The sequence below is a fragment of the Oreochromis niloticus genome, linkage group LG17, assembly GCF_001858045.2.
Source record: "Oreochromis niloticus isolate F11D_XX linkage group LG17, O_niloticus_UMD_NMBU, whole genome shotgun sequence".
Lineage (NCBI taxonomy): Eukaryota > Metazoa > Chordata > Actinopteri > Cichliformes > Cichlidae > Oreochromis > Oreochromis niloticus.
The window spans coordinates 474875-496271 of record NC_031981.2 but is presented as its reverse complement, the minus strand read 5'-3'; the positions used below and the strand labels follow the sequence as shown (position 1 = coordinate 496271).

At 41.2% G+C, this 21397-nt stretch overlaps 2 protein-coding genes across 3 annotated transcripts in view; both read right to left on the bottom strand.

Moving 5' to 3' along the window:
* Positions 1 to 1778: 1778 nt before the first annotated feature.
* On the bottom strand, positions 1779 to 13635 carry prl2 (prolactin 2). 2 transcript variants are annotated; one of them, XM_025899323.1, is made up of 6 exons: positions 13389 to 13635; positions 5470 to 5591; positions 5073 to 5260; positions 4413 to 4520; positions 3971 to 4150; positions 1779 to 2215 (listed from the first exon to the last, which is right to left on the bottom strand). In XM_025899323.1, exons 2-6 carry the CDS (start codon positions 5489 to 5491, stop codon positions 2021 to 2023), a joined length of 693 nt encoding a protein of 230 aa, XP_025755108.1. In that variant the 5' UTR covers positions 5492 to 5591; positions 13389 to 13635; the 3' UTR covers positions 1779 to 2020.
* Positions 13636 to 15398: 1763 nt separating this feature from the next.
* Positions 15399 to 21397, bottom strand: part of rint1 (RAD50 interactor 1) — a 29451-nt gene continuing 23452 nt past the window's right edge. The window contains exons 12-15 of the mRNA XM_003455658.5: positions 18771 to 18991; positions 17273 to 17453; positions 16309 to 16427; positions 15399 to 15814 (exon numbers count right to left, since the gene is read on the bottom strand). Coding sequence (XP_003455706.1) covers positions 15592 to 15814; positions 16309 to 16427; positions 17273 to 17453; positions 18771 to 18991 — 744 coding nt within the window. The 3' untranslated portion in view covers positions 15399 to 15591. The remainder of the gene's footprint in view (positions 15815 to 16308; positions 16428 to 17272; positions 17454 to 18770; positions 18992 to 21397) is intronic.

The window sequence follows — 21397 nt, the reverse complement described above, 5'->3', positions numbered from 1 at the left end:
TTGTTTCATCCTTATCCCACTGAAAAGCCAACGTCCACACAAACAGGATGATCTTTCTCTGATTTCCTGAGCATCCATCAAGATATTCATCCTTTCAGCTTTCTTCTGCTGATTGCTCCCCATGGAAACGCCCAAAGTGTTTACCCAAACATGCACAACAACCCATACTCTCTATAAATCTCAGTTGGAGACATGAATTCTTCCACTTCCACTTGGGGTTGAAGTTTTCTTTGCCCCACTTGTTTCTGTGGTCACAGCTCTCCAGTTTTGCTTATCTGCTGTTGGACTGTAGCCGTGAGCTTCACTGCAGTTCAGTTCTATTCATACAGCACGAAACCACAACAGTGTCGTGGCCGTGGCACAGAAGGATATTAGAGTAGTGTGTAGTCAAAGGTAAGCTCTACCTGGACATTTGGGGTATTTTAAAAGATTTCATGGAAACAAAGTAAGACACTATTTAACAATTTAATAAGTTCATCTTAGACAGAAGTTACCAAATCTAAAGTTTTCCTTCCAGTCCTGCTCTTTTTTTCAGAACAGCCCAGTTTGTAGCAAACTGCTGGAAAGCTTCCACGCTGACAGCATCACACAGCTGCTGCACATTTGTCAGCTGCACATCAATGATGCATATTTCCTGCTCCTCCGAATCCCACGGGTGGAGCTGCCTATCCTAACGTGCTCTGACTGTACTGCCATAAGGTCAGGATTTCTCTCATTGAGGCTTTATCGAGCTCTTTGCTTGTTTCTGATTTCTAGAAATTTCTTTGTTTTGAGCTATTACATGTATGTGTGAGGATGTTTTTCTTGCTTTTGGTTAATGTTAAATGGAACGGTTCTTCCATCCATTCTATTTTTATCAGGATGATGAGGGCCTGAAGCCTATCACAGGGCAAGGCTACACCCTGGACAGGTCACAGGGCTAACACACAGAGACTGACAACCACTCACACTCCTAACCTTAACCCACACCTGTGGGCAGTTAAGAATCACCAGTTAAGCTAACCCCACTAACTGCATGTGTTTGGACTGTGGGAGGAAGCCGGAGAGAACCCACACATGCAGACGGGAGCAGCCACGGATCAAAGAGCAGCAGATGACCTGCTCCTCCTCCCCTTAGCTGTGCCGCAGTCATTTTATCATTTTGGAGATAAAAACATAGTGTTTACTTCCAGCTTCTGAGTCAGATGATGTGTGATGTCACACGTAATATTGTGAATGAAGGATTTGAATGTGACTGAAATCTCAGCTCAGTTCTTTTTATATCATTCTGAGTCGTAACAACAGTCACGTCCAGGCACTAACATGTAAACATTGATATCAGAGCCAAGAAAAAAGGGATATAATGACAAATTTGGACCCATTCAAATAAAATCTTCAAATCCAGTTCATTGGTCAGCCGGCTTCAGGAAAACCGTTCTGTCATCATCATCATCATATATGTAAACATGCTTCTTTTTTAAATAAACATGAGAAACCACCAACATGTTTTTCATCCCATAGACTGAAATCAGTAACTTCTCTTAAAATGATTTAACGATCTGCTTCAGATGATCAGACATACGTAATATTGTCTGTTATCCCTCGATAAATAAATGCATTAGGTGTCATGTTTTTGGCTTAATTGCCTTTTACTGATTGGTTCTTTGTTTTTTACATTTAGTTACAATGTTTCAGATATATTAAGACAGAACATCTTTAGTATTTGTCATGATGCTGTGATGATGTGACCTCAGTGTATTTCTGCATCTTTTCTGTAGAAACAACAAAAAAAGACATGATTTTGAAATATTTATATAATATATTGAAACAGACGATTTACAGGTTTCTCTTATAATAATTAGTGATTCTGTGCATTCATCGCACCCTGTCTGTGGTCATGTAACATTTTCTGAGGATGGAAAACATTCTGACAGACTGGGCGGTCGTTGTATCACTGCAGTCATGATGAGAATGAAAAGTAGTTTCTGATTCTCTATAAGTAGAAAACAAAAACTTCAGCTTTGTCAAGAGTTTCTAGCTTTTAACATCCATCCTCTGGAACAATGCGACACTTCAGGATCTTCAGGTAGTTTTGGACCTTGTTGGAGTCTCGGCGAAAACAGTAGAGGAGCTCGTAGTCTTTCATTAGGCGCCACTCAGCACTGCCTGATGCCAAGAAAGCCTCGGGAGACATGAGGCTGCTGACAGAGTTACTTAATATTCCCAACATCTGCATCTGGTGTAAAAAGAACAAAACATATGGATAAGACAAATTGTTTATGTTGTTGTGTGTTTATTTAGTTTCCTTCACCCACTTAAGTTAAAAATTACAAAACAAAGTACTACACAAACATAGACAATCTAAACTGCATATTCTAGTACACACACATCAGTGCCTCTGTCTAGCTCCATGGCTGTCTCTCTGTGTGTCTCTGTTTCTGCCCTGGTTGAATTTGTCATTTTAACTACAGGAAAATAAGTATTTGATTTCTTGCTGAGCAGCAAGTATTGGGTCAAATCCAACAAAGGTCTCATTGGAAACAACTTAGGAATTTGCAAGCATTCGATGAAGGGGAGACTGCTGAATACAATCCCCGAGCTCTGAACCTCAGAACATCTGACCTCACCAACATGAACACAGAGCTGTGTGAAACATCATAACACCTGCTGCCCTTGACAGGCTTAAATATACTACGAGAACATCTGCTGGTCACCGTCAGTCTGTTCTCACATCAGTGATTAAATGGTAAATGGCCTGTATTTGTATAGCGCTTTACTTAGTCCCTAAGGACCCCAAAGCACTTTACACTACATTCAGTCATCCACACACTGGTGATGGCGTGCTACATTGTAGCTACTGACAGAGGCAAGGCAAACATGGGGTTAGTATCTTGCCCAAAGATATTTGGCATGCAGCCAGGAGGCAGCTTGGGATCAAACCACCGACCTTGTGATTAGGGGCTGACCTGCTCTGCCACCTGAGCTCCATAGGGAGCTACAGCCACCCTATAACAAAAGGAGAACGATCTCGAGGCAAGGCTAGGGCAATAGTGCATGAGGTCCTTCAACATCTGTCGAACAATGCTCAGGATTGTCTATGAGTCTGTTGTGGTCAGTGCTATCCTCTGTGCTGATGCATGCTGGGACAGCAGGTTGAGGGTCGCAGATGCCAACAGACTAAAACTGATCACAAGGCCAGTAATGCTGTGGGGACGGAGCTGGTTAGGGTGGTGTCTAAGAAGCGAATATTGTCCAAGATAAAGACAACATTGGATAACACCTCCCACCCACTCCACAATGTGCTGGCTAGCCACAGGAGCATGCTCAGTGAGAGGCTGAGATTACCCATAATGCACCACTGATCGACACAGGAAGTCATTCCTGCCTGTGGCCATCTCTGTACAACTCCTCCATTGAACACACTGTAAACACTGCAATTGTTACATCTTTTTGCACACGCTCTACAGTAAAATAGCAAATGACAAAGTTCACAGGTTAGAGTCAAATGTCAATCATATACATTCCACCTCTGTAATATTCTTGATATTTATGATTGAGTGATTTTTATATATTAGTGCTATTTCTTAAATTTGTAAATCTGTAACATATTGTATTGTTTGAATAGTTGAGTCTGTTACTGTTACTGTACTGAGCAACTGTAACCATCTAATGTCCTTATGGATTAATGAAGTATTCTGAATGTGATCAAGCTAATCATTGGTGACCCTAAACACAAAAGCCTCTACAGTACCCCCGTTCTACAAAGTGTCTGAAGCTTGTCGGTGACCAGCTGAATCCTTCTGATGAGAACGAATGTGTGGAAGGATCATCTAACATGGAGCTGACAGAGAAACTCAAACTACCACTGAAAGTGTGTACTGCTCATTTCTTTGGGGGACAAATATTTATTTCCTCCTCTGTGTATGTTTTGGACACACAGACACACAGACACACACACACACACACACACACACACACACACACACAGTACCTTCTCAACTACTTTCTGTACTCCTTTCCGTAGCTCATGCACCATATCACTCATTTTAAGAGATTTATTGGAGCTGAAGTCAATGAAGTCGTGGAAGTGCGTCATGCTCTGGTGGAAATGCCACAGAGGGTCCCTCCATGCCACCAGGAGCTTTAGAATCACCTCCGTCAGCTCCTCCCTCTGTAGTGACATACATTTAAATTATGGCAACTGGGTGTGACTAGAGTGGGATTTGTACCACTGAGTGTTACTCTAATATCATAAAGAGCAAAGGGAGACAAATTTACAAAATTCTTTATAATTCGAAAGGAAAAAATGTTTCAAACAGCTATAATGTTGTTTATGGCAACAAAGGAAAGAAACTGAAACACATGAGAAGACTCCAGATATAAATATGATGTGCATAGTTGAGAAGGATTAACTTTGAAAAAGCTGAATTTACCGCCATTCTCTGAGCGTTCTCCTTTCCATTTGGGGTGAGGATGTTAGACGTGTGACAGTTGCGACTGACCCGGCCAATCTGATTCTTACTGGGCAGGAAGTAAAGCTCCTGGGAGGACAAACATGAATGAAATGTCAGAGGTTAAATGTCATCTAAATGTCAAACTTGGCTGGAGCACAGAAGTAATGAATGACTTAATATGATGTCTTGCTATCTCTGTATCCTTACTGGTGTCTGTCTGTACAATAGAATAAAACAATAGTTTTATTTTTATATGGTGCCAAATCTCAACAGTATACAGCATAGCAGACTATACATGATACAGATTTGTGCTTATTTATGTTAGCAAGTGTGGGCAAACTGTGAAAACATCTCGTACAGCACAGTCAAGAGTAAAAAAGTTCATCCTAGCATTTAATTAGACTGAAAAACTGTCTCATCAGGACTGTTGGATTCCACTGTTCTAACAGAATGACTGTACGTGTATCTAATAAACTGATAATGCAGTATTTGATTGAGTACTTAATGTAAACCTGACAATGTCTCAGTTAAAAGGCATCTGCAGACAGTCAGGATATCATATCCTCATGTCACAATCAAGCTTGTTTATTAAATATCGTTTAAAAAGCATTTTCAGACGACTGCAATGAAGAAACGTACAAACTCAGAGTGAAGGTCATTTGAAATGCCGTGCATTCTGGCTGAGTGTTGAATGACCCGGTCAAACAGGTTAGCCAGGGAGAGGACGTGACACCCAGCCTCGGCATTCGTACAGAGGGGGGCTGCATCCAGACTGGTCGGCTGACTGCAGAACACCAAGCACAACAAAGCTACCGAGACCACAGAGACTAGGAGAGACCAAAGGGAAATCCAAAACATTAGTCTCAACCTGAATGTAATCTATTACTAAGAATCTACCTTTTGAAAGTGTAGATGTATTTTTTTTATATTTAAGGTAAGATGAAAGTCATACACATAGGGACGATTGGATTACATGCAGATAAAGATACAGTCCATCCTTTCAGCTCCTTTATGAAAAATTCTGTTCCTGAAATACCTGATCTGATGTTTCCAGGCATCCTGCAGATAAGGAGATCCTGTCTTAGAGCAGAGAGTGCAGATGTGCTCCTATTCCAAATCTGAATGGTTCATGTGAGGGTCCCTCTCTGACAGTTTCCCCTTTACACATTTATATCAAAGAGAGGGAGGGTGGGCGGAGAATGGCAAACATTAATAGTGATCTATGCTGTGATTTGGATGAAACAATAATAAATAATAAAACACAGTGTTTCAAAATTATCCAATGTTTGTCAGTTTTTTAAAAATACATATATAAATGTGACAAAAATGTTTTTTTAATAATATACATTATATAGTGGATGGGCCAGGCTTGGCAGAACTGAGTGCTCTTCTACAAAACTGTTGTCTGTAACCCACTGTCACCAAAGTGCTTGCTCATAGGGGGTCATATGATTGTTGGGTTTTTCTCTGTATCTATTATTGTGCGATCTACTGTACAATATAAAGCGCCTTGAGGCAACTTTTGTTGTGATTTGGCGTTTTTTATAAATAAAATTGAATTGAATTGAATTGAATTGAACAGAGCTGCACTGCATGAACATCACAGTCTTCTGTGACAAAAACTGTTACACCACAATGTTATTTCTAGCATCAACTCTGGATTTAAGGTTATAGCATAGCTGAATTCACTAAGCCTAAGTTATGCTTAATATTTGATAAGAGGAAATTTATATCGATTAAATTCAATTCAGTTTCATTAATATAGCACAAAACAAGAATCACTTCAAGGTGCTTTAAATGTTCAATAACACTGTGATAATACAGAGACTCCAATTTGTTCATGTAAATGGAGAGTCCTCTTCACAGACTGAGGTTAATTATGGAGTTCCACAGGGTTCAGTGCTAGGACCAATTCTGTTTACAGAATTCTGCTTCTTAATTCAGATCAAACTGAGGTTATTGTACTCGGCCCTGAAAATCTTAGAAATATGGTATCTAAGCAGATTCTTACTCTGGATGGCATTACCTTGGCCTCCAGTAATGCTGTGAGGAACCTTGGAGTCATTTTTGACCAGGACATGTCCTTCAACGCACATATTAAACAAATATGTCAGACTGCTTTCTTCCATTTGCGCAACATCTCTAAAGTTAGAAATATCCTGTCTCAGAGTGATGCTGAAAAACTAGTTCATGCATTTATTACTTCCAGGCTGGACTACTGTAATTCTTTACTATCAGGATGTCCTAAAAACTCCCTGAAAAGCCTTCAGTTAATCCAAAATGCTGCAACAAGAGTCCTGACCGGGACTAGGAAGAGAGAGCAGATTTCTCCTGTTTTGGCTTCCCTTCATTGGCTTCCTGTTAAATCCAGAATTCAAAATCCTGCTTCTCACATACAAGGTCTTAAATAATCAGGCCCCATCTTATCTTTTAGGATTAGGCTTCAAACTGTCATGGCGGGGTACGCCAGTGTGTTTTGTAAACGGACCCAAAAGCAGACACAGCAGGAGACGGAACTCAACTTTAAATTCAGTTCAATTCAGTTTTATTTATACAGCACCAAATCACAACAACAGTCTCCCCAAGGTGCTTTATATTGTAAGGTACAATAATACATACAGAGAAAAACCCAACAATCATATGACCCCCTATGAGCAAGCACTTTGGCGACAGTGGGAAGGAAAAACTCCCTTTTAACAGGAAGAAACCTCCAGCAGAACCAGGCTCAGGGAGGGGCGGGGGGATTGCCATCATGCACTGGGTGTTTCTTCTTCTTCATTCACTATGCGCGTATACACCTCTCTGCATGTCATTATTAGTTATTATTAATCTCTGGCTCTCTTCCACAATGTGTTTTTGTCCTGTCCTGAGCCTGGTTCTGCCGGAGGTTTCTTCCTGTTAAAAGGGAGTTTTTCCTTCCCACTGTCGCCAAAGTGCTTGCTCATAGGGGGTCATATGATTGTTGGGGTTTCGCCCATTTCCTTTGTATTATCGTAGGGTCTGTAGTTTATAATATAAAGGGCTTTGAGGCAACTGTTGTTGTGTTCCGGCAGTCATTTAAAAATGTGTTAAAAATGATCCCAGTAAAACTACCTACCAGAATAATTTTACCAGAATAATAGTACAGTCTCTGATATGTACTCAAAGTAAGAAAGTAACAGTAGCTCTTTTGAGGACATTCGTACCAGCTATTTTTTTTACAAAGCTAATTGAACCTTGTGTCAAAAATAATATAATAAAATAACATTAGTACATGAATACAAACTTTATTTCAATCTGAATTTTAATTCTAGTGAATGTCCTAAGCCTGAATCAGTTATGTACAACATGAGTTAGGTGTGAGTTGTCTTGGCTTTTCCATTCTCTGCGCTGACAGTAGGGGAGCCCGGGGATAGTTGTAACATTTCTGACATTTCTGTCTGTAGCTTGGGGCTGGTATGGTCTCAAACACAAAGAGTGAAATGTTACAATTAACCCCATATTTGTAACATACCTGGGGTGAGATGAAAGGAAGGTTCTGACAAAATGTTAACATGTAATCTTTTTTATTCAGCACCTGAAATCACAGTTTATGTAGCTATGTGTGTATAGGTGTGTGTGGCAGAGTGCAGAAATATAACTTTTGAACATATTCCAACAAAAAAAGACAAATTATTGAATTTTCACCAACTGAATATTTCATTAATTTTGGTTAACCCTTCCTTGAGTTTGGCCTCATTGGCTCAGTGGGCATTGTAACCTACAACTCTTGCACTAACATTTGATCATAATAATGAAGCTGAAAACAATGTAGTTGTGCATCAGCTTCACTAGCTGAACTGTGTGTGTTTGTGTGAGAATCACAGTGGTGACAGAGTGTGGCACTCCTGGAGTGCAGGCCTCAGGAGTCCACTCAGCTCAGGCACTTAACCCAAGCTTTTTTTGGCTTTGAGTTATTGAAGTTTTCCACACACACAATACAGAAATTCTCATCAGCATCTGAGGAATCTGAGTTGTCCTGTTCAGTGTTATTCATTTTCTGATTTTTCTTTGGTGACATTGAAAGCTTGGATTGTTTTTAGTTTGTGGGAGTGGATTTGCCTTGTTTCTGGCACAGCGTCTTCTTTTCTGTTTCACCTTGTTATAGACCTCCATCTCTGGTCTGCTTCAGGGACCATCTTGACCGTTGGATCAGTGAGTATTGCTGTTTGTTTCCTTTTTCTTCCTGTTAAAGGGTTTTTTCTTGGTCCAGCTTTTGGTAAGGGTCGCACTTCTTCTGGGTTAAAATGCAAGTAGGTCTGTGGGTTTTCATCACAGCCTGATGAGGGAGCAGCTTGGTGGTCAGTTAGAGGACTGGAGATATGAGCATCTGGAGGAGTGGTCACATCATCAGCTGTAGGACCGATGAGGTGAGCAGCAAGAGGAGCAGATTGTTGGTCAGCTGGAGAAATGTCCATATGGACAGTTGGTGAAGGACGATCTGTGACCTAGGATCGAGTCACTGTCCAAATTCCACAGCACTGAAATCCAGCTGGTATATTCTTTGGTGCAGCTGCTGTATAACAGGATTTCAGTTTGACGAGTTTAACTGCAAAGCAGATAATGCTATTAGAAAATGAAATAAAGTTTTAAAAAAAAGAAAAAAGAAAAAAACAACTTACTTTTTGGCTTACAAATCCCTTTTTCTCTTCTTAAATTGTCCATGTTTGCCACAAGGTGCTAATTTCTCACATGTGATAGAAGAACTGAATTGGGCATGTGCAGATTGAATCACATGATTTGAAACTTAGCCCTGATTGGAGAAACTGGAAGTGTTACAACTATCCCCGCTCTCTCCTGTACTATTTATACTGAATGGTAAATGGACTGATTCTTATATAGCGCTTTCTTACTCAAAGTGCTTTACATAACTTGCCTCATTTAGCCGTTCATACAAGCACTTTTTTCCTATGTTTTTTCTACACAAGTGCTCTCGATCTAACATTCATACTCCAGTGGATGTGTCAGAGATCAACTTATTTATTTATTTGTAAAAAATGTTTGGAATCATGTATGATTTTCGTTCCACTCCTCACATGTACACAACTTTGTATTGGTCTTTCACGAGGAATTCCAATAACATTGATTCATGTTTGTGGCTGTAATTCTGACAAAATGTGGGAAAGTTCAAGGGGGGCGAATACTTTTGCAAGCCACTGTATGTATAAAAGTCCCTTTGCCAAATAATGACTGCAGCTTCAACTGTGTGATAGAAATGTTGTTTCTGCCTTAAAATAACTTAATGATAATAATAATAATTGACAAGAGATATGTTTGATATATGTGTTATAGGCCAGCAAGTCATTTACAACCATTTACAGACGATCTTCATTTTTGCACAACACCAGCCCATAACGTGTAAAATATATAACTACTAAGAAAAAAGTAATAATATTGACCGATGAGCCTGCAAGTGCATCGGCCCACTGAGCACGCCAGATTACCAGTCGAGCTAGAGACGTGAAATCTCCCCTCAAATGTCTTAAAGCAAAAGTGACCTGTTTCAGAAATCTGTGGAAAGTACACATATCGGTGTTAAAATAAAAAGTTGTCAGAAAAGAAATACTTAAGTCCAGTTACCTGAAAATTCTACTTAAGTACAGTAATGAAGTATTTGTACTTTGTACCACCTCTGAAACTGAAAAACATCCACACATGACCATCAGCAGCATGATGTTCAAAGACCTCAGAATATCACCAACATTTAGCAACTTCACGAAACAATAGAGGAAATATTGCAGATTGATTAAAGAGTGAATTGATTATTGATTATATAGTTACCTCCTGTCTTATTCATTTACTACAAAGCTTCTGATACACACATATACCTCTACTGAAGTAGAAGTACAGATACGCGTGTTAAAAATATGGGGTAAAAGTTCAAGCACTGATTCAGCTTCTTTAATCCAATTAAATGTGAAAAAGTACAGGTACTGAAATGTACTCAAAGTACGAAGTATAAAGTAGCTGTTTGAAGGATTTTTCTACCAGCTGTCTTTGTTCAAAGCTAACTGAACCTTGTGCTATATGAATATAACAATAAAATAATATTAATAAATGAGAATATCAACTTTTGCCTGGTCGTTGACCCAGTGTGTTGAGTTTTGCATTATTATTGAACTTGATTTTGTCATTTTTTTTTAATCATTTCTAGTCTTTGGGGTTCAGTGTTGGAGTTTTTAGTCTTCTGGTTTCTGTCTCTGTGTTGCTCTGTCTCTTCTGTTTCCTGTTTTACTTTGAAAGTCTGTGTCTCATGTCAGTGTTTCTAGTTTTGCTTCCCTTGTCTCATTAGGTCTCATTTCTCCCAACTGTGCTCTCCTCCTGTGTCCCATTACCTCGTTATCCCTCTGTGTTTTTTAGCCCTTTGGTCTGAGTCACGCTCGCCCTCATGTCATGCTCTGTGTTCTGCCTGTTTAAGCCCTTTTAATGTTTCCAGTTTAAGTTAGTTTTCTGTTTTTCTACCGTGTAGCATTAAATCTCAGTTTGAGTTTACTCTCCGCCTCTGTGAGTCTCCACTTTGGGTCCACCAATCCTGCCTGTCGCAGAAAGTACGTGTGTAGCACTGTAAACTATGGACTAACTGTATGTTTTGGGTTAAACCTCATGAAATGAAACCATTTTGAAAATGTTAGGAGAAGAAAGTACAAACATTGGTGTAAAAATCTCAAAAGTAAAAAGTTTTTAAAAAATCCAGGCAAACACTTACCTGGATGATTGAGCATCAAGACATAACAGAAAATTCCACTTAAGTACAAGTACTTAGTTACCTTAGTGTCACTTACAGTGTTAAACTACAAACGGAAGATTTTTTACTGACTGGTAACAACTGAGTTAAGAGCTGAAAGAAGTGTGGATCATCTCAGCAACACTCAGTAGGTAATAATACTAATAAACTTTATACCATTATGAACACTGACAGGTGAAGTGGATCGCACTGGTTATCTCTTCATCATTTCACCTATTAGTGGGTGGGTCAACATTTTGTCCTCAAAGGTGATGTGTTAGAAGCAGGGAAAATGGCCAAAGATGGCTGACGACTGGGTCAGAGCATCTCCAAAACTGTGGTCTGCGGTGTATTACTGGTGTGCAGTGGTATCTATCTATCTAAATTAGTCCAAGAAGGAACAGCAGTGACAGGGTCGTCTGCAGCCAAGGCTCACTGATGTAGGCGGGGAATGAAGGCTCGCATTTGTGATCAAATCCAACAGACGAGCTTCTGTCGCTCAAATTGCAGAAACATTTAGTGTTAGTTCTCATAGAAAGATGTCAGAATACACAGTGCATTGTAGTTTCCTGCAGATTAGGCTGCATATGCAGTCACGGAGCAATGGAAGAAGGTGACCTGGTCTGATAAATCAGGTTTTCGTTTGCATCCTGGTGGAAGCGTACCGGAATGCTCTACGGAAAGATGGCAAGCTCACAGAGGCGGTGTGATGCTTGGAAACCTTGGCTTCTGCATCCATGTGGCTGTTATTTTTTTTGTTTTTTGCCTGTCCCGTTTGGATCTTTAGCCATCAGAATTGTTGTCTGAAGGCCAACAAAGATGCCAAGCGGATTTACTTTACCAAGTGGATCATCATGGCCTTGCCATATTGGTCCATTTGATTGACCTTTATTATAATTATGTATTTATTTTATTTTCAGTTGTTACAGACGGGACAGACATGACTGGGGAATAGGACAGGGAGAAAGAATGAAAGAACGAGAGAGATGGAGAGAAAGACAAAACAGAGGGGAGAAGAAGAAAAGCAAACAACCAAAAAAGAAAAAAAAAACACCTGGATCACCTGTCGAGAGAAGAAAAAAAACAGAAGAGAAAACAAACAAAAAAGAGCAACATAATAAATACGACACCATCACAATAAACTAGCTAACAGTTGATACTAAATATTACATGTTATTGTGCAGCACGCAAGATCGACAGCACACAATGTGCTTTGAGGTAGCAGCCAAGAAAGGTGTAGCTTGTGTCTGTGAAAACCCGTGTGAACACCTGTGTGGATCGGCACGCTTGTATTCAAAAGGTTTCTCCATGTAATGATCTGCTAGGGAGTGTGGGGAGCCATAGCCCCGTCCCCCAGGGCATGAAGCAGGTATGGAGGAGATCCAGAGGCCCCAGAGTACGAGGACACAAGGAGGACCACCAAAGGGGCAACTGTGCCACCCTCCTGGGAAGAGCTGAGAAGAGCCCCAGGCGAGGGGTGACCCAGCAAAATAAGGAAGTTATGAAGCAAAAATGGTTCAGAAACAGTTTGAGGAGCATAACGATGAGTTTGAGGCACTGATTCTGCATCCAAATTCCCCACATCAAACTCCAATAGAGTATCTGTGAGATGGGCTGGACAAACAAATCCCATTCACTTTGCAGCTTGCAGGACTTCAAACATCTGTTGGTAACATGTTAGTGCCAGATGCAACAGCTTCAGCGGTCTAGTCGAGTCCTGTTGTGGCAGCAAAATAACAGCTCAATGTTACGTCTGATCGGTATTGCTTTCAAAACATAATAAAAATACGGTATGTCTTACAGAACAAGATACAAAAATACAGGATATAAATGTTTTAGAAAAGCCTTTCTGTGAAAGTATGTTTGAGGACTGATGAGTCAGCTGTGGGGTCTAAATGTCTGAGCTCCTTTTATAATGAGGCAGGTTTTTGGAGCTCTTTAGGTGGTTGGTGTAGATAGAAGTGAGGCCATAAAACCACAACAGTGAACCACAGTGTGATATGAGAACGTAGCTTTGGACATAACAGTGACACAAAGCAATAATATACTGTGTGTGTGTGTGTGTACACGTCTGCCACAGAGTTCACTCAGATGTTTGGTGGTGGCGCTACTGCTTCACGTGACTCTGCTGCACGTTCACCAACACACTCAGGTATACACAGCAACATGGTGTTGTTGGGCAGACGGTCTTGTGCTGTCACATTCAGACTGACCTGCAGAGTAACAGGGTGACTATTGCATTCATCCATGCCCACAGGGCGAAACGTAACAGATGGACGTAGCTATGTCCTTTCACTGCACACGTCTTTCCTGTGAAGATTGATTAACAGCTTACATTCAGATATTACATTATTCAAATCTCCAAATGAATCTGGATACAGAAAATTAGCAACCTCTGTCGTTAATATTTTGGCAGTATATGTTGTTATTGTCCAAGTATGGATTATGGAGAACTGACATGAGAGGAAGAACAGAAGTGAAAAAGTAAACACCAAAGAATTAACTAGAATTAATTTAGCCCAATAAAAACAACAAAAGTGTTTCAGATCAAATAAAGGGGCGATCGTGGCTCAAGAGTTGGGAGTTCGCCTTGTAATCGAGAGGTTGCCGGTTCGAGCCCCGGCTCGGACAGTCTTGGTCATTGTGTCCTTGAGCAAGACACTTCACCCGTTGCCTACTGGTGGTGGTCAGAGGGCCCGGTGGCGCCAGTGTCCGGCAGCCTCGCCTCTGTCAGTGCGCCCCAGGGTGGCTGTGGCTACAATGTAGCTTACCATCACCGGTGTGTGAATGGGTGGATGTCTGGATATGTAAAGCGCTTTGGGGTCCTTAGGGACTAGTAAAGCGCTATACAAATACAGGCCATTTACCATTTACCAAATGTAAATGTTAGACAAAGATAACATAAGTAAACACAAAATGCAGTTTCTAAATGAATGCATTTATTTTAAGGGGAATAAAAATCCAAACCTGCATGGCCCTGTGTGTGTAAAAGTGATGGCCCCCTGGTGGGGCCCCTCAGTGTTTGTAATAACTGGCAGTGAGTCTTTTACAGCTCTGTGGAGGAATCTGGGTCCGCTCATATTTGCAGAATTGTTGTAATTCAGCCACATTGGAGGGTTTGTGAGCATGAACCGTGTTTTTAAGGTCCTGCACCAGCGTCTCAGTTGGATTCAGCTCAGGACTTTGACCAGGCCACTCCAAAGTCTTCATTTTTGTTTTTCTTAAGCCAATCAGAGGTGAACTCACTGCCGTGGTTTGGATCATTGTCCTGTTGCAGAACACAAGTGCGCTTCAGCTTGAGGTCACAGTCAGATGTTGGGACGTTCTCCTTCAGGATGTTTTGGTCGACGGCAGAATTTGTGGCTCCATTTCCCACAAAACAGCATCAGGCCGTCACACTACCACCACCGTATTTTACTGTTGGCATGATGCTCCTTTTCTGAAATGTTATTTTTAACCCCAGATGTAACGGGACACACACCTTCCAAAAAGTTCAACTGTTTTCTCCTCAGTCCACAGAGTATTTTCCCAAAGGTCTCAGGGGTCATCAGGATGGCCTTTATGTTCCTGTTGCTCAGCAGTGGTTTTTATCTTGGAGCTCTGCCATGCAGGACATGTTTCTTATGATGGAACCATGAACACTGACTTTAACTGAGGCAAGTGAGGCCTGCAGTTCTGTGGATGTTGTTCTGGGGTGTTTTGTGATCTATTGGACGAGTTGTCCCTGTGCTCTTAGGCTCGGCAGCCACTCCTGGGAAGGTTTTTTCCATTCGTGGTGAATGACTCTCACTGCGGTTCGCTGGAGTCCCACAGATTTAGAAATGGCTTTGGGGATCCTTTGGTCTTCTCCACTTTGTCAGGCAGGCTCTATTTAAGTGATCTGCTGACTGAGAACAGGTGGGTGTGGTCAGGTGTGGGTGTGGTCAGAGAAACTGAACTCTGCTTTCCAAAGATGTGATACACTGCAGTTAATTTATGTTACAAGAGAGAGCAACACAGATTTCTTTTCTTTAATAATAAACACTTTCATTTAGAAACAGCACTTTGTGTTTACTTGTGTTATGTTTGTCCAATATTTACATTTGTTTGATCTGAAACATTCAAGTGTGACAAACATACAAAAATAAAAACAGGAAATGAGGAAGGGGGCAAACACTGTGTGTGTGTGTGTGTGTGTGTGTGTGTGTGTGTGTGTCTTTCTCACACAAAAACAACAAAAGAACTGTTTTACACAACTTGGGTTTATTTATACAGTTGTTGTGTACTTGGGTCATCTCATGTCATAACCATTAAATACCCCATGAAAGAAAAGGATGGAACGAATAATGACAAACTTACTGAGCATCATATAACCAACACTGAAAGCTACGAGGAACATAAATGCTAATGACCACAAAAAGTAATAAAATGTGCTAATCAGGAGGGATACCACTGTCCAGGACACGAGGTTCTCAGAGAGAGGAGAATCAACACGTCACACGGTGCCAAACAGTAAACACCGAGCTCGTTCAGCGCCGACTCTGGTGGAGGGTCTCCCGTACCTGCACAGTCTCTGGTCATGTCAGACTCTTTTATGAGAGACCTCAGCAGAATAGCAGAGCCCACATTAAGACACAAGATGATACATGCCTCCTTTACACTGCAGAAAGACAGAGAGCAGACGGACACAAAATATATCATTTCAAACATGAGTTACACCTTTGACATGTGCTCTTAGGTCTCAGCAGTCTTTCTTAAGCATGAAGGCTTCATGATATGGACGTCTTATCTGGGTCTGTGCCACGGGGGCAGCAGCCCAAGCAGAGGTGCCCAGTTCCCCCCACACCAGCTACGTTTGTTTACAGTCATTACTGGTTCCTGCTGTTGTGTTTGTTCTCTGTATTTTTGTAACAAATCTGGGATAAATAATGTATATCTTGAGCTGTTATCTAATCTTGCATATGTAATGTGATTTTGAACCGTTGTAAACCTCTGTATGACGCACGCCATCATAACTGATAACTCAGTATCAGTTATGATGGCGTGCGTTTACCGTAGATTTTTCTGTTCAGTTCCTTGCATTTGTTTCCTGAGCCTGTACTCTGTGGTACCCACGGCTTCTTGTTCCCCTACCCCTCACACACTCACACTTACTGCTTAAAGAAGTTCTCTGGTTTTTTGCAGTAGTGACCAAAGAGAGGAAACAGATTTCTGGTCATGTCAAACTGAAGCTGAGCTGCTCCACCATCACTGAAGTTATTACAGAGGATCACCTGCCAGAGAAATATAAAGTTATAGACTGAGACACGTTTTTAATACAACGGCATTTCTGCGACAGCTGGTGAGATACGTTTGTGCTGGGAGCTCAAGTAATACTACAAAACTGACATATGAAGTACATCAAGTGTATTTACTGTAAAGTAAAACTCAAAGGTTACATTTAGTTTGGTTTCAAAAATATTTTTGTTTCTTGTTTTTATTTCAGAGCAAATGTCTGGACAGGGAACAACTTGGAGTACAAAGTATTCTATATTGTTTTTACAATATAACTCTATATCATTCAGAGACGTCACTAAACGTCTTTTGAAAGAAGTCCTGGACCAACGTTTTTGTCTTTAAGTTTTTAACTGAATTTTTAACTCAGAGATCTTTAAGTGTGTCGGTCCCAAACGACAGACCAGAGACAAGAAAGCCAAGAAAGGGTGAAAATTTAAGGCTTTTATATTTCATTGTTTTTTGAAATATTCATTTTCAATGTGTGAAAAAATGACCTGAAAGTGGCTCAACAGAACATCTTTCAAAACTATTAAAAAAAAAATATTTTGATATATGAAACAAAAAATTCACAGCAGGGAAAAATGTCAACATTCAGAATTTAAGATTAATGCAAAATATTATTGCAACCGATATATTCAACACGCCGGCTTCATATGGTAGTTTTATTAAATATACCAATGCAAAAAGCAGCCTGCAGTGTTTGATGGGAACCTTCAGCAGTTTTGACTCAGCTGCTCTTCCATCACACTTCCACACTCAGCTGATGTTTATTGTTTACACGCTCTGACACAAATAAAGAACAATAACAATGAGGTGGGTTTAGTGAGCACGGACTCCTTACATCTTGGTAGAGAAAGTTGTCGAGTCTTTCCGCCAGGCCCTGCCAGGCCAGGTGAAACAGAGAAAAGCCAAGCACCTGATGAAGGTTCAACAGTCTGTCTCTAACGCACAGCATCATGGGACATGCTGTACTGGACAGGGACATAGTGGACTGGTCTTGTTGTGACGGCAGGGACAACCACCTAAGTGAAGAACAGAGTAACAGCGAAAAACTTAATGTAATGTGTGACTTTATTATATTTCTTAATGGCAGAAATATGATGTCATTTTATTTTGATGATGTATCTGAATAACAGAAATAATGTGAAGTTTTTATTAGTGTTAGTCCTGCAAAGCCCCACAGTGTAAATACAGGGCTGTACAGCACCAGCCAATACTGGCACAGGCCAGGGAGCATTTCAGGCTTTTAACTTTATATAATAACAACAACAACAGGAACTATTATTATTTTTCCTTCTTTCAGACACAAACATAAACGTGTGTTATGTGTAGTTATTTACAAGCTCCTGTAAAGGTGGCAGGATATATAACAGCCAGGTGAATATGCTGCAACGCTGAATGACGCCACAAGGTGGCGCCTCCTTCTTTTGCAACATTGGAATGAGGCTCACCTGTTTCACTGTCAGATTTCGTGTAGTTCACCTGGCGTTGATCCGAAGTTTACAACATTACTATTTTTGTATTTCTGTTTTCTTGCTGACACATTTCAGATCAAACTGAGGTTATTGTTATTTTGACCTAAAATATTAGAAAAATGGTACATAACCAGATGCTTACTCTTACTACTTATTACTTCCAGGCTGGACTACTGTAACTCATTATTATCAGGAAGTCCTAAAAACTCCCTGAAAAGCCTTCAGCTGATCCAAAATGCTGCAGCAAGAGTCCTGACAGGGACTAGAAACCGAGAGCAGATTTCTCCTGTTTTGGCTTCCTGTTAACACAGTACCATAACAACAACACAACAGAGCACTTCACTCTCAGATTGCTGGTTTACTTGTGGTTCCCAGGATATTTAAAAGTAGTATGAGAGGCAGAGCCTTCAGCTTTCAGGCTCGTCACCTTCAGTGATACTACAATATAAATTTTAAGCTTCATCGTACTGTTGTAGATCTACGTAGCATTAAAGTTTCATTTGTTAAAAGCATTACAACTGATGTAAGGAATTATATTAAATGAGTTTTGAGTGTTTGGAAGCAGAAGGACGAAGCGTCCTGCAGTTACTGTGTTAGACACAGTTGCACCACAGCAGCAACATAAACCCTCATTTAATTGTATATGTTTATGATTTGGAAAGTAAAGTTTCCCAAATTAACTATAAACAGTTATTGTTTGAGACAAACTGACAACTGTTGCTGGATTACTTTAATGCACAAAAATAAATCTTAAAACAGAGTTCTTGTTGTGAAGCTCTGGACTGCTGTCCTGTTAATCTAAATCTACACAGATGTCTGAAAACTAAAACTTGAATTAGCCTGTCGTCAACAGGTAATTCTCACCTTTCTTGGCAATATGGTTTGGCTTTTTCTTTTATTTCTCTCATGAGAAAATCCAGCAGTCTTCCCAGCATATCTCCTTTTAAACGATCCAGCAATGCTAAGAGACCGTCAAACAGAGAGCCCTCGAGAGAAGCCAGACGACCCATCTCCATGATGCCCAGGCCTCCGGGTATAGCTTCTTCACCGAGTGAGACCGCTGTCTGCTGCAACTGTAGGAAAAACTGAAGAAAGGAAAAAAAAACCATAATTATAAAATCATAAATATCACTCATTGGCTCACCTGCAACAGTTCAATGCAGCACGATCTTCTAAAGATTTACTTTTTGGGCATCCCTGCATGAATCACCACCTCATCACCGTGGAGGGGTTTGTGTGTCCCAGTGATCCCAGGGTTGTGTGGGGCATTTTTCCTCTGGTAGTGTCTCCCATGGCAGATGGCCCCACACCCAGCATGAAAAAGCAATTCACAGAACCCTTATGCAGCAGAGTGCACCCTACAGGAATGGGGTACCCAGGTCCTACCCTGCAGCCAAGCCCAGGACAGAGTCTCCAGGGCGAAGGCCACACTGGCCAAGGCGCCTGTGGCCCGGCCAGGCTCAGTCCTAAAAAGCTGGGTCTGACGCGGCCACAGCTCTGCACGGCACCCATAGAGACCTGGAGAATAAGATCAGTGACGATACATATCTCCTCAGTTTGGAGATAACAGCTCAGTTTGGGAGGCTGAGAGCAGCCTGACCATACACCTTTTGGTACATGGAGGCTGTGAAAAGCTCCATCTTACCTGAGAAGGTTGTTCCCACTGACATGAGTGTGGAACATCGGTTCAGATGAAGCTGAAACGCCATCTAATGCTTCATCGCTGGGCGTTCGGTGAGCCCCAAAATTTCACTGTCAGCAATCTCCAGGCCAGAGTGACCCTTGATGGTGAAAGGGCTTATCCCAGTAACCCCTCAGCTCCTTCATACATGCCAGGACAGCGGACATGGGGAGGGGTGAGTTTCCCTGCCAATGGAGCTGCCAGGCCACGACATCTGGGCAGGAGGGAGGAATGGCATCCTCCTCATTTTCATCCACAAGGATATCCATGTTAACATCCTTCTCTTCATCTTCTCCATGCTTCTCCCCAAAGTTGAGGAGCTGGTTGAAGAGAGGAGGAAGCTCAGCCTCAGGGTCCTCGACCATGTCCCCCCCAGCAAGCAGCAGCTGAGCTGGATTCGCCGCTGGGCTTTGCTGCAGTGACACGAAGGAAGGGATCGGCTTTGGGGTCACAGCCACTTGCAAATGCCGCTCCCAGATTCTGCTGGGCATTACGTGGGAGTGCTTGCTGGAGTCGGGTGATCGAAGGCCATTTAGGAAACGCAGAGGGGATGGGGGTCATAGCCGAGATGGTTAGTCTGCACCCAGCTGGTGTAGGGTTAGATAAATAATTTTACTGTTATTGTCCATATTACTATTGCATTAATAATTAATATTGATATTGCATTCAGATGTTCAAACATACTGGTATCAGATCAGCCTTTATTACAGGTCCGGTAAGAACCACTTTAAACTGCTGAGTTGAATCTATAACCCGAAATGCTTTTGAATCTAGAATCTTAAATGTTCATATGCAGACTGCATGGTGAAAGAAAAGGCCTAACGCTGAGTAACTCTGTGCCAAAATAAGACAGGAAGTTACATGTTTTTGAAGTTACATGCTTTGCAGGAAGTGAAACCGAAACCAGAGTCTGAGTGAAAGTTAGTCTGAGGAGCAGTTTCGATGATGCTAATATCTTTTATACTTTTATATCTTTTGATTAAGCTTTTAGTAGAGGTTCTTGATTAAAACATTTATTCAGTAGAGTACACATACATAGTTTCGGTTCGGTTATTACATACACGAGAGCGGCTTCTGTCTCTCTGTCTGGGGAGAGGCCAGGAGCTAGTCGGCGAGGTGAAATGGGGTGCGATTGTGGTTAGCACATAGACACACACGTAACCACACACACACACACACACACACACACACACACTTAGTTAGAGGGAATCATTTATAGGTGAAAGTTTAATCTGTTTTGCTTGGGGTTGCTTTAGACTATATTAGGAGGAGCAAACATATTGGCAACCTTTGGAACTTCTGTTATGAAAATGATTATAATCATTTATACACAATTGCATTTTGTGCTTATTAAAGAGCTGTCGCTCCTTGGTCAAGTGAGGGTCAAAAACTTTTGGTTGGCGTTATGATCAGCCAATCTACTGTGAGTTTGATTGGAGCTGTGGAAGGATCGCAACACACGCTTACAAGACATGTATATCAGGTTATTTTTATGATCTCTTATTTGTTTACATTCTTTGATTAAGTTTTAAGTACTACCATTTAAGTAAGACATTTATTCAATATATTACACATCAGTTTCAGTTGTGTATGTGCTGGCCTTTGTCTGGGGAGAAGGTGAGAGGTGAGACAAAGTGCAGCTGCGGTTATGACATAACCACATACATACATACACATAGTAGTAGGCTCATTTTGTGGTAAGGAGTTCAGATTTAATTCTGCTATAACTGCAAGAGTGCCGGCGAACGTGACAGTTTGTTCCAGACGATAAGCGAGCGTCCGGCAGTGACAGGAAGCACCTGGCTTCGAG

Excerpts from the sequence above, each read along its gene's own strand:
- prl2 (XM_025899323.1), bottom strand. The coding sequence starts at position 5,491 with ATGCCTGGAAACATCAGATCAG. Across the intron at positions 4,521-5,072 it reads ATGACCTTCACTCTGAGTTT|GAGCTTTACTTCCTGCCCAG; the intron begins GTACGTTTCTTC and ends TTGTCCTCCCAG. Across the intron at positions 4,151-4,412 it reads AGAACGCTCAGAGAATGGCG|AGGGAGGAGCTGACGGAGGT; the intron begins GTAAATTCAGCT and ends ATGTCACTACAG.